The following is a 12647-nucleotide window of genomic DNA, read 5'->3' as shown; positions in this document are numbered from 1 at the left end:
CACACAGTGTCTTTTAAGAACACTTGTGCAACTACAAACTGCTGTTTTTAAGTATACTTGTGACTTAGCTCTGATTTCTGAATGGAATGCCAACAGTGGAGAGAGAGAGAGAACGTCTACATCCTAGAAGCAGTGACACTGAGATGTGTCCTATATCAACACCATTGATTGTAGCCTTTGGGCCGCATCCCGCTCAAAAGTGTGCATGTTCTAGATGCCCAGACATGCTCTAACATTCAGTGTTTCTCCTGTTACTAGCACATATATGACATAGACAGTTAAAAGGTATGAAATGAAGGAGTGGAAATATACCTCAATTGGTAGAGTGATTGCCTAGCATGCACAAGACCCTTGGCTCCATCCCAAGCCCAAAATAACCAAGTGTGGTGCCATGTACCTGTAATCTTAGCATTCAGATCAGAGAGACAGGAAGTTCAAGGCAAAAGATGGCTCAGTGGTTAAAGAGCACTGACTGTTCTACCAGAGGCCCTGAGTTCAATTCCTAGTACCATATGTGGTTCAAAACTAGACTCATGGGATCCAATAATCTCTTTTTGTATGCAAATGTATGTGCCGACAAAACGCCCATATATGTAAATAAATTTTGAATTTTTTTTTAAGGAAGATTATGTTTTCAAAAAAGAAGCAGCTTAAGGTAATCCCTCAGCTACACAGCAAGTTCAAGCCAGCCAGAGCTACATGATACCATGTCTTAGGGAGATGGTTGAACACAAAAGGCTTACAGTCAAAAGTTGTGTGTCCTTAGTCAGTCTACTCCTGTGTCCTCCACCCCCACCCGTCTGTGAGCCACCTATAGCCATTAGTACTGCAGTATCCCTGCAGGCTAGTTGAATTTGCCCCACTAAGCTGTCCTCAGACTCCATCTTCCTGCTTCTATTTCCTAAGTGCAGGTGCTACCAAGGGTGGTGCTACCATGCTGGTACCTTTTGCAAAAGCAATAGTTTCAGGCTGGGAAGATGGCTCAATATGTATAGCACTTGCTACGCAAGCCTGACAACCTGAGTTCAGCTCTCCAGAAGCCACATAAAAGCTGACTGTGACAGCTGCCCATACCATGAGATAGGAAGTAAAGACTGGAGAACAGCCTGGAAGTTCATGGGCCAGCTAGCTTGGAGTACGTAACAGCAAGAGAGACCCTATCTCAACAAGATGAAAAGCAGGTTTGTCCTCTGAACTCTATACACACGTGCACACTTTTTTGTGCAGTGGTAGTGTCTATACTATAGGTACAAGCCTAAGCCTAAGTCACCAGTTACTCGTGGAGAGTTCAGCTCTGGAAAATGTTTCTAGAGTTGCCTTGAAGCTCTAGTATATAAGCAACATCTGCCTTGTCCTCTCCTTAAGTTTTAAATTTGCCACCAACCCCTACCTTGTCCTGTTGATTCCTTAACACCACCAGATCAGTCTGCTGCCTACCACCCAAGTTGTATCAGTGTTGCAGTTGATATATTCTTTTGACAAACCAGAAAAGTGTTCTGGAGCCGCCTCACACTCAAACCTGCTGAGCTTGCTTTCTCAAGTTTCTTCCATGTCTTGTCAACTTTCAACTTCTTTACAGGGTTTCATGGACTGCCATGGTCTAGGCCTTCCTTTGTCTCCTGGCCGGGTGGCTATACTAACTCCCAAAACTGTCCTTTTTTTTTCTTCTCCAGATTATTTTGTGTACATAAGTGTTTTGTCTGCATGCATTTAATAGTGCCACTACATGCTGCAGTCCACAGAGGTCAGAAGGCATTGAGTCCCCTGGAACTGTAGTTATAGGCTGTCTGACATGTGAGTGCTGGGAACTAAAGCAATGGGTGCTTTTTTTTTTCCCTCTGTTGGTTTTTAGAGACAGGACTATCTGTGTAGCCCTGGCTGTCCTAGAACTCACTCTAGACCAGGCTGGCCTCAAACTCAGAGATCCACCTGCCTCTGCCTCCTGAGTGCTGGGATTAAAGGTGTGCATTGCCACCACCTAGAACAGCAAGTGCCCTTCTACTTGAACATCGCTCCAGTCCTCCAGCTGTCTTTTGAATACTACAGTCTCTTCTGCCTCTAATCTGTTTCCCACCAAGAATGCTCTAATAAAGTCCCAAATCTGCTCATGTTGCCTCTATGCTTCCTGATGCCCTGGTTTCAAGATGAAACCGATAATTAGGTCTCACAGGACTCTACATGGACGGCCATGTAGGCCGAGCTAGGCCTGCTTGCATCATCTGTATAAGCCACAATACTCAACAACCCAGCTTTGTCTATCAATATCTTCCAGAATGCTGTTTTCTCCAGTTATTTTCTTCAAGCTCCCCTGCCTCCCCAGACAAGGCCAGAACCCAGTCAGCTGACAGGCACCATCTTTTCTTGTGCTATTCTAAACAGAGTTGCAATTTTCACTTATGCTCGTGATCGTTGGCTTAGTGTTTTCTTAGGTTCTTGCTATTAGTACAAGATAGTTTCTGTAAAATAAAAGGTAATTATGTATGGGTGTATACACATGCTCCCAAGGCACACCCTTTCCCAACTGACCTATCTTCTCAGCCCCGAAGTGATGATGTTTTTCAGTTTTTATTTGTAATGAAGTGAAACCATGAAGGGTTACATCTATGTTTATGAATGATAGGTGACAGAAAGAATATCTTCCTGAGTTCTTCCTGGTCATCATATTCTAGACTATCCCTCACTTTACATCAAGAGCCCTGGCTGGAAAAATTGTGGAAGCGTAATGTCCTAATAGACAATCCCTCAAACAGCTCACAATATTTTACAAGTCTGCACACTGTCTTCTGTGCTGGTTCTAGGTGGCTCTTTAGCATTTCAGATCAGATGAGAGCAATGCTTTCTTTTAATGAAAAAGAGAAAACTGGCCTGTGCCTTCTGAACTTCTGCGATTGCTGTCTTTAGAAACAGTTTTGCTCATTGGGACATTTCACAGGCATTGTGAACAAGCTTGAGTGACACCCACTCACCAGGACTGTCTTTGTATCTGTCTTTTGTCCTCAGGAGACCTGTAGGAAGTGTCAGGGACTCTGGAAAGAACACAATGGCCTCACCTGTGAAGAGCTGGCAGAAAAGGATGACATCAAGTACCGGACATCCATGTGAGTAATGTGATGGCAGCTGAGCCTGCAAGGAGCAGAGGGTTCTATGGCAAGTGTCAGCTCAAGCCACCCCTGCACAGATGTAGACTAGTCCTAGTCCTAGTCTCCACAGCCCATAGCTATTCAAATGGCATACGGTATCTGTGGAAGGTCTGGCCTATATACACTCAGTAAAAATCGGCCATCTCTCTCCCTACTGTCTACTCAGTAGGTAGATAACAGGTCTTATAGCACTGATGTTGCTTCTGCCTATGTCAGGAGATACTAGTGGCCTGAGGTAATAGGTAGAAGTGCCAAACTCCAGAAGACAAAAGTTATCAGTAATACTGATAATAGGCACTGTGTTGTACTCCCCGTGTGGCTGAGCAACTTCAAAATGTTAATAGATGGTAAGACAGTCACCTAAGTGCTACAGAAGTCTGTTTATTTCATAAAGAATTCAGCTTTGCCAGGCTGATGGGCAGTGTCCCATTAGATCACTTAGAGATCCGGGTCCTTTATCCTCTGACTGCCACTCCCTGTGTGTGGTGTTAAGCCTCTGTGTGGTTGTGCTTTGGGTCATTGCTACATTTTTACTTCAGCATAGGAAGGGAAGAAAGAAATTGTTTATTAATTAGACAAGCAACTTTTCCTCAAGTCGGAAGTAATGTAAAATGACACATACTGCATGGAGACAGCCTGGCGTTATATGTGGCCTCTGGGTGGATGATTTCACGGCACTCCTAAGTATGGGGGTTGGGGGTATTTAGACAATGACATTTAAGCAGTTTGCAGTTGCTAGGTCTGCATCACAGATAGGTCCTGTTGTCCTCACTTTGCAGCTGAGGCAACCCAAGTAGCTTGACCATTCTCACACAGGTAATAAGTGGTATAGGAGGAACTTGAACCCAGGCACATGGCTTCTGACTGTGTTCTGTGTCGTCATAATGATATACTTGGGGTTCCTTTCAAATCTATTTAAGTTGTGGGCCTTGAGGTGTTGAGATTCTCAGAGGGAACTCATCTGATTGGTTGTTCTTGAGCTGGAATAACATTCCCTGGAAGTCGTCAGGCAGAGATGCTGTAACTGGACCTGAAAAATGAGGACTTGACCATGCGTTGCTCCTTTTAAAGGTGCAGAGAGGGGCCCTTGGCCAGGGAGTAAGGTAACCCCTGAAAGTTAGGAGCCACCCTTAGCCTGCAGTCCCCAAAGAAAACCTTGATCCTCAACAGCCCTGCCATGCAGCCTGCAGACTGTGGATATTTCTCAGAGAGTCTGTGCTTGCTTTAGAATAGAAACTCCATTCTGCTTCTCTGATAGCCCTGGACACCTGAAGTATACAGGATCTTCTCAGCTTGGCAATACTCTAAAGCAACAGAGACCATCAGAATGGACTGTCTAATGCAGTTCCAAAAAAGCCTCTCAAGTATGCTTCACTGTGCTTGGAAGAGGGCACATGCTTGCTTTTGGGAAGGCTTTCTTGCTATAGACCTGGCCTCCAGACTACCAGAGCTTTTGTAGAGATGACATATGCCACAGTTCCATATCAGTGCATTCTAGATCACCTTGTTGAAATACCAGCTTCTATTCATCAGCTCAGATCACTTGAGTCACAGACTAGTATATTGTATTGGTGGGTGACAGATAAGATCCTTGTCAGCTGCTATTCTCTACCATTGGACAAAAGAATAAAAGCATTTTCCAGATCAGTAGCTGTGTGCCAGTTGCCAGGAGCTGTTTTTTGCTACAGTAAGAATAGCATCTGGAACAGCAGCTGCAGTTATTCAATACCTGATGAGGCTTCAGCAGTGTACCTGGCACACTGCTCTCTTCAGCCCATTCTTCTCTACAGACCACACAGAAATAAATAGCCTGTGAGGACCAACATTCTAGGCCTTGAAGTCAGTGGTAACTGCAGTTTCTGAGATGCCATAGGAGTTGGGTACTGTTTTTAGGTAGCTTTAATTTGCCTTCCTCAATTGACCCAGGGGATCCTACCTGTAGCAAAAAATAAGAAAGCTCATTGTGTACACAGGGATGTGATATGAAGCAATGCTCTGTCTGGGTACCCTGCAGGAAACTATTCTGAGCTGTGTGTGGTGGCACAGGCCTGGAATCCCAGCACTCAGGAGCCTGAGGTATTAAGAGTACTATTAAGTTTGATACTGACCCTGTTTCAAAAGTATCACGCACACGCACGCTTGCACGCCCACGCACACCTCTCAAAAAAAATAAAACCACTGTGTGGAAGGCTAGGAATGTAGCTCCACTACAGGACATACACCTGAGTCTCACGAGGCTTTGGGTATAGTTACATGTTCCTCCTAAAGGTTTATGTGCTAGGTCCACCAGAAGGAAATTAGGTCATAGAGGGTGAGGACACTACCTTTGGACAAGAATGTAGTTCTCACAAAACCAAGGTGGTCCTATCAGGCTTTCTTAGCAACAACAAAAAAGAATAAACTTCCACTGAGGCTAGGATATGTGGCACAGTGGTCGGGCACTTCCCTAATGTGTGCAGGGAAAAGCACGACTGCCTAGAGTTCAGAACTAGCCTGGGCTGCAAGTGAGAAGATAGTCTAAATACACTGAAAAAAAAGTTACAAAAAAGCCCTCTGCATCATGGTGCATACCTGATGCAGATGATATCCAGCCATCGGGAGACACAGGCAAGGAGAATGAGTTCATGGCCAGGCCTGCATAGACCTCTCAGCCAAAGAGGAGGGGTGGCCATGAGCTCGCTTCCACCTGCTTCCTGCTGCTGTGAACACCAACCTCACGGTCCTCACAGTCAAGCAGATGTCATTGCTGTGTTCTTGAACTTTTAGAACTGTGAGCAAAATAAACCTCTTTTCCTTTGTTACAGCAATGGGGGTCAGAGTAAAATGCACCCTAACTTTATAATGATGAAAGCTGTGGTAGCTTGTTTTTAAAAAAAAATGTTTTTATGTGTACAGATAGCTTGCTTCTGTGTGTCAATATATGTACACCTGTACATGCCTGATACCCAGGAAAGTCAGAAGAGGGCTAGGGATCTCGTAGAGCTGGAGTTATTGATAGTTGTGAATCACGGTGTTGGTGCTGGGACTCAAACCCAGTGTCCTGCAATAACAAGTGCTCTTAACCACTGAGCCATTTCTCCAGCCCCAGCTGCTTTTTTTAAAAATTCACCTTTCTGGGGCTGGTGAGATGGCTCAGTGGGTAAGAGCACCCGACTGCTCTTCCGAAGGTCTGGAGTTCAAATCCCAGCAACCACATGGTGGCTCACAACCATCCATAATGAGATCTGACTCCCTCTTCTGGAGTGTCTGAAGTCAGCTACAGTGTACTTACATATAATTAATTAATTAATTAATTTAAAAAAAGATTTATAAAAAAAATTCACCTTTCTCTATCTTAGGAAAATATTTAAGCATGCAACTGATGGCTCAGTTCAGTGATTGCATAGAAGTGTGAGGCTTGAGTGGGATACTCAGAAACACACACAAATTTCAGGTGTCCACAGCAAAAACACTAGTTAATAAGCCCCAGCAGTTGTTTTGCCATACTTTGTCTGTTGTTCTTGTTTAAAGCCCTTTATATTTTCAAGCAAATCTGTCCTTGGCATCATTTGTTTCAGGCAAAAGTACTTAGCTCTTACTTAGCATTTGCCACTGTCATCATTAACAAAATTTGGCAGTGAGTCTGCAGTGTCTGTTGCAAATCCACAGTCCCCCAGTTGTCAGAAGACCCCCAATCAGATCAGGTCCATAGAAGGTTTGCTTCTCACATGAGCTCCCCGCACAAGCCAGCTGGCCCCAGACCCACAAGTCCTCCCATCTATCTCTGCCTCCCAAGTGCTGGCTCAGCTTATCATCTTGTGCCTTCTGATAAAGACAGCTTGCAGAATACTTTCTGACACTCACTGCTACTGCCTCCCTAGCTTAGAGCAGGGTCTGAAGGTGTCACTGTCAGGGGACTTCAGTGATATTTCTTTCACAAAGGAGCTGAGGTGCTTAGTGTCTGGCCCACAATCAGATGCTCCTAAACTAGTGTTAGGCCCTGATGCCTTAGAGTTCATGACTACACAGCAAGTAGTTTTAACAGAAATAGGCTAGGTGCCACACTTCAGACAAGTCCTACAAGACTGTAAGCTTCTAGTTGTGGCTTTGTGAATGACAGATAAAAGGCCAGCAAGAGTTGAGTAGCCTTAGCATAGTAGACGTGCAGAATCAGAGCCAGCCACAGGGATCGGGACAGCAGGTCTACCCACTTGCCTGCCTTTCTGGTTTTTTTCTTTTTTCTATGCTTTTGGATCTAGATCTTAAAAATATCTCTCAGTTCTAGCCCTGAGCTCTACAAAGCCTCAGCAACTGCCAGGCCTCCAAGAAGCAGTCTTCTTTTTGCAGTTTCTACTGACAGTATTAAACATACTCAATATTCAACACTAATTTGCAAGGCATTTAAAGAAAGTAAGGAGAATGGGCTGGCAAGATGGCTCAGCGGGTAAGAGCACTGACTGCTCTTCGGAAGGTCCTGAGTTCAATTCCCAACAACCACATGGTGGCTCACAACCACCCATAATGAGACCTGATGCCCTCTTCTGGTGTGTCTGAAGTCAACTACAGTGTACTTATATATAATAATTAATAAATCTTAAGAAAAAAAGAAAAGAAAAAAGAAAGTAGGAGAATGTAGCCTATTCACAGGAGGAAAAGCAGTGGACTGATTGATTATACAAATACGTAATCCAAGCACTCTGCAGGCAGAGGCACGTAGATCTCTTAAGTTTGAGGACAGCCCAGGTTAAACACAGAAACCCTGTATCAAAAAAACAAAAAAAAAAGCAAATGAGGTAGTGATGAGCAGTCAACTGGAGTGCTCGTTGCCTGAAAAATGAAGATCTATTGTCTTTGTCAGAGAGTAAAAGAAACCGTGGACAGAAGAAACCAGTTCCACAGTGACTAACCAAGTGAAGAGTGTCATCAAGACACCAGTGAAAACTGCAAAGGACTTTGAGCTTCAGTAAAGAACTATGAAAATGTAATAACAGATTTGCGCAGGCTAGCAGTGTAGCTCAATTGGTAAAGGGTCTGCTTTGTGTGCAGTGTCCTGAGTGTACTTCCCAGCACTGTGGAAAACTGACTACAGAGGTGCACACCTGTAATCCCAGCACTTGGGATGTCAGAGCAGAAGGATCTAGAGAGTTCAAGGTCATCTTCAGCTAAATAGCACATTTGATGTCTACATTAGACATTGTCTCAAAAAAACAAAAAAAGAAAGAAGCTCGAGATGACTCATGGGTAACAAACACTGGCTGTTCTTTCAGTTGACCCAGGTTTGAATCAAACCCATGTGGCAGCTCACAGCTGTCTACAACTCAGGTTTTGGGGAGGAGAGGATCCAGTGCCGCCTTCTGGCCTTTGAGGGCACTGCGTGCACAAGTGGTACACTTAACACATGAAGGCAAAACACTTATACACATAGAATTATGAATAAATTGAAAAAAGTGATGAATCAGACTTACTGACCTGACATTGTCCAGTTTGAAAGATGAGAAGAAAAGAATAAGGAAAAGCAATGTATGGACCCTAAGGGACCTATGACCCATTATCTGGTATATTCCTATTCAGAGGGTATAAAAGGGGCCAGAGAGAATATTTGAATAAAGAATAGCTGAAAACTTCAGATTCAGGGACATGAACCAATACTTTTTACAAGTCTGAAACAAGACACATGAGAGTCAAACTGCTAAAAAAGAAGAAAAGTGGAGAAGTGCTTTGGGCTTGTGGGGCAGGTGTTCCTTTGTTAGCTGATTCTCAATTCTAGACATTTAACCTAGGGCCTTACACATGCCTGACAAATGTTCTCCCACAGAGCTGGTCTCAGCCCAAATAGACAGAGATCATGAAACCAGCAAGATCATTTCAGTACATACTTCTTTAAGAAAATGAGCCAGGAGTGGTGGCAAAGTGACTGTTAGGGTGGCTACACCAGAATGATTGGGGGGCGGGGGGGGGGGGTGGAATGGGTGAGTTATGTGTTGTATATGTGTAGAGGCATCTTCATTAGTCTCTCTCCATCTTTTTATAATTGAAAAATATTTTTATTTGGATGAGATAAATGCCTCAGCATTTAAGAACACACTGCTCTTTGTCCTATTGCTGTGATGAATCACCATGACCAACGTGACTTGAGGAGGGAAGGGTTTATTTGGTTTACACTTCCATATTCATCATCAAAGGAAGTCAGAAAAAGAACCTGGAGGCAGGAGCTGGTGTGAAGGCCATGGAGGGTGCTGCTTACTGGCTTGTTCCTCACGGCTTGCTTTCTTACTGAACTCAAGACCACCAGCCTAGGAATGGCAGCACCCACAATGAGCTGGGTGCTCCTGCATAGATGGATAATTAAGAAAATGCCCTACAGCTGGCTCTTATACAGACATTTTCTCAGTTCAGGTCCCTTCCTCTCAGCTAAGTCTAGTTTGTGTCTCGTTGACATAAAATGACCCAGTATTCTTCCCTAGCAGCTGCATGGTGGGTTACTCACTACCTCCCATTACTTGAGTCTGTGGAGATCAGACTAAACTCCATGGGCACCAGGCATGCACATGGTGCACACACATATACAAGCAGAACACTCATATACTTAAGATTAAATAAACCATTTTTTAAAAAATTATGTGTTGGGCATGGTAGATACATCTTTATACCAGCTTTAGGAGGCAGAGGCAAATGGATTTCTGTGATTTGGAAATCTGCCCAGCTTACATACAAAATTCAAGGCCAGCCAAAACTATACAATGAGACCCTGTCCCTGGTTTTTTGAGACAGGGTTTCTCTGTGTAGCTCTGGCTGTCCTGGAACTTGCTCTGTAGACCAGGCTGGCCTTGAACTCAGAAATCCACCTGTCTCTGCCTCAAGTACTGAGGGTAAATGACCTGATGAGATCCTGTCTCTTAAAGGAAAAAAAAATGTATACAGACACATGGCTTATGAAAATCAAAGAGCAACTTTGAGTAATCACTTCTCTGCCTCTACCATCTGGGTCCCAGAGACACAGGTCCTCAGGGTTGGTCGCAATCGTCCCACATTCTAAGCCTTATTTTTTTTTTTTTTTTTTTTTGAGGCATGGTTTCTCACTGAGCCTAGAACTCAGCTAATTCAGCAGGACTTGTTGACCAGCAGACCCCAGGGATTGTCCTGTCGCCACCTCTCCAGTACTGGACTAACAGACATGCTCACCCACACTTGGCTTTTTTATGGTGCTGGGAATCTCAGTTCAAGTTCTCATGCTTGTATATGGCAAGCACTTTACCAACTAAACTATCTCCTCCAACCCTACCCAGTTCTTAAATTTTTTTTCCTTTTTTTTTTTTTTAAAGAATTCTCTATAATACCAGCACTCAAGAGAAAGTGGTGGTCTCTATAAATTTGAAATCAGGCTTGTCTACATAGGGAGTTACAGACCAGCCAGGACTGCAGAGTATGTTTTTGTTTGGGAAGAGAAGGAGGTGTGGAGAGTGTAGAGGGAAGGAAGCCCCCAAGATTCCTTCCCGATGTCTTTGGGGAGTAAAGCACAAGTAGTGACAGACTGGTGGGGTGTCAGCTGCACAGAGGATGTCCGTTAGTCTTCCTGTTGAACATGAGGTCAGCAGGCAGAGACAGCCTCAGCTTAGGCTTCTCTTCCTGTCCTGCTTCTGGAAGCACATCCTGTGAGACTCTTTCCTGCGTAGTTCACTCTAACAACAAAAAGCAGCTGTGGCTTCTCTGTTCCATATAGCCGCAGTCCTTTTTTATATAGGCCCATTCTGGCCTTTTCTGTTTTGTTGTTGTGGTGGTGGTGGTGGTGGAGGAGGTTTTTCAGGACAGGGTTTCTTTGTATGGCCCTGGCTATCCTACAATTCAATCTGTAGACCAGGCTGGCCTTGAACTCAGAGATCTGCCGGCCTCTGCATCCCAGGAGGCAGAGGCAGGCGGATTTCTGAGTTCCAGGACAGCCAGGGCTATAGAGCTATACGGAGAAACCCTGTCTTGAAAAACCAAAAAAAAAAAAAAAAGAAGAAGTGTCTTCACAGTTGCTCAGTCACTAAACTCATTGTGCTACTCCCAGCTGGCAGTAGTAATAGAGTCTAGTCTCCTGGACACACTTGGTCCCAGTTCAGGAGGCATCCACAGATGGATCTCTCTGATTTCAAGGTCAGCCTCGTCAAGTGGTGAGCTCCAGGCCAGCCTAGGCTTTGTGACACCCTGATTCAAAAGATTAATTAGTTAAACTCGGCCTCCTATTAAACAAAACTTAGAACTCATTTGTTCTTCTGTAACTTGAACTGGGTGTAGATTCTTTCCAAGCTACAGTTCTGCTTTCCTTCATTTCAGGTCACTCGCAGATTGGACCTCAATAAGTAGCAGCCAGTGTTATATTGCATTTTACTGTTCTTAGGTACATAGTTTGGTGTCTAAGTGACAAACTGCTGCAGTGCGAGTAGAAAGGGCACACAGTGAAAGCATTTGCTGCCTAGATTGCACTCACCTTTACATAGCAGCACATCCTGCTGGACACCCTCTCTGCTTCACTTTGTAGCTGGCCACCCACCCTTTATCTCAATAGCAGATTTGTTTTGATCCTGCCTCCCTTCCCTCTGTCTTCAAGGCCCTCAGTGTAACAGAGAAAGGTGAAGGGTGTCGTTTGTGTTGGGAGCAGCAATACAAAATACCAACACAGTAAAAAGCATCCTGGCAGTAGTGGGCTCCTTATCAGTTAAACAGTCTCGCTGTGGGGGCTGTAAGAGTGTCAGCTTGGAAGTGTGCTCCTTCAACAGGGGGATTGCCTACTCCCAGACCAAGTATTCAGAGATCAGTGTATATAGACTTGCCTCACACTTCTTAAATCACTAGCTTTGCGCAGACCAGGTTTGGTTTAGGAAGGAGCCGAGTTTCTTCTCCCTCTTGACAGCCTGCAGGAGTCCTAGAATGAAAAAAATGCCACACATCATGTCAGATGGCTTTATATCTTATCTGAATTCCAAAACCACATGAGAATATTATGCTCTCAGTTTGAAAGTGAGGGGACTGGGTCTCCAGGCAGTGGGGAAATTTACCCAAAGTAATAGAGCTCTCAGACTCCAAACCCTGGGCCCTTTCCACTGTCTCAATGTCTTGGAAAGGCTCAGGCAGTTCTTACATACGGGAAATAGTAAACCTTAGTGGCCATGATCATTTATTGACCCCCACCTTCCCTGCCAACTCCAATTGCTTTTTTCTTTTTCTTCTCAGTGAAGAAAAAATGACTGCTGCTCGGATTAGAAAATGTCACAAGTGCGGAACTGGCCTCATCAAGTCTGAAGGCTGCAACCGCATGTCTTGCCGCTGTGGTGCCCAGATGTGCTACCTCTGTCGAGTTTCTATCAACGGCTATGACCATTTCTGCCAGCATCCTCGCTCTCCAGGAGCCCCTTGCCAGGAATGTTCCAGGTGCTCCCTGTGGACCGACCCCACTGTGAGTAGACGCATGTCCGTCCATTTCCATATATGAGAAAAGAGCAATACATTCCTGTAATGAAAAGTACTCTGTATTTACAAAGTGACAGG

General features: G+C 44.5%; 1 protein-coding gene across 3 annotated transcripts in view; it reads left to right on the top strand.

The window, feature by feature from the left end:
- The window catches only part of Rnf216 (ring finger protein 216), a 114858-nt gene that overhangs the window by 82633 nt on the left and 19578 nt on the right, over nt 1-12647 (top strand). For all 3 annotated transcript variants that reach the window (XM_021162526.3, XM_021162524.3, XM_021162525.3), the window contains exons 14-15: nt 3001-3098; nt 12333-12555. In XM_021162526.3, coding sequence (XP_021018185.1) covers nt 3001-3098; nt 12333-12555 — 321 coding nt within the window. The remainder of the gene's footprint in view (nt 1-3000; nt 3099-12332; nt 12556-12647) is intronic.

Source organism: Mus caroli, unplaced genomic scaffold, assembly GCF_978045245.1.
Source record: "Mus caroli unplaced genomic scaffold, Mus_caroli_1 scaffold_4, whole genome shotgun sequence".
NCBI lineage: Eukaryota > Metazoa > Chordata > Mammalia > Rodentia > Muridae > Mus > Mus caroli.
The sequence above is the reverse complement of the archived record's forward strand: the minus strand, read 5'-3'. Positions and strand labels throughout refer to the sequence as shown.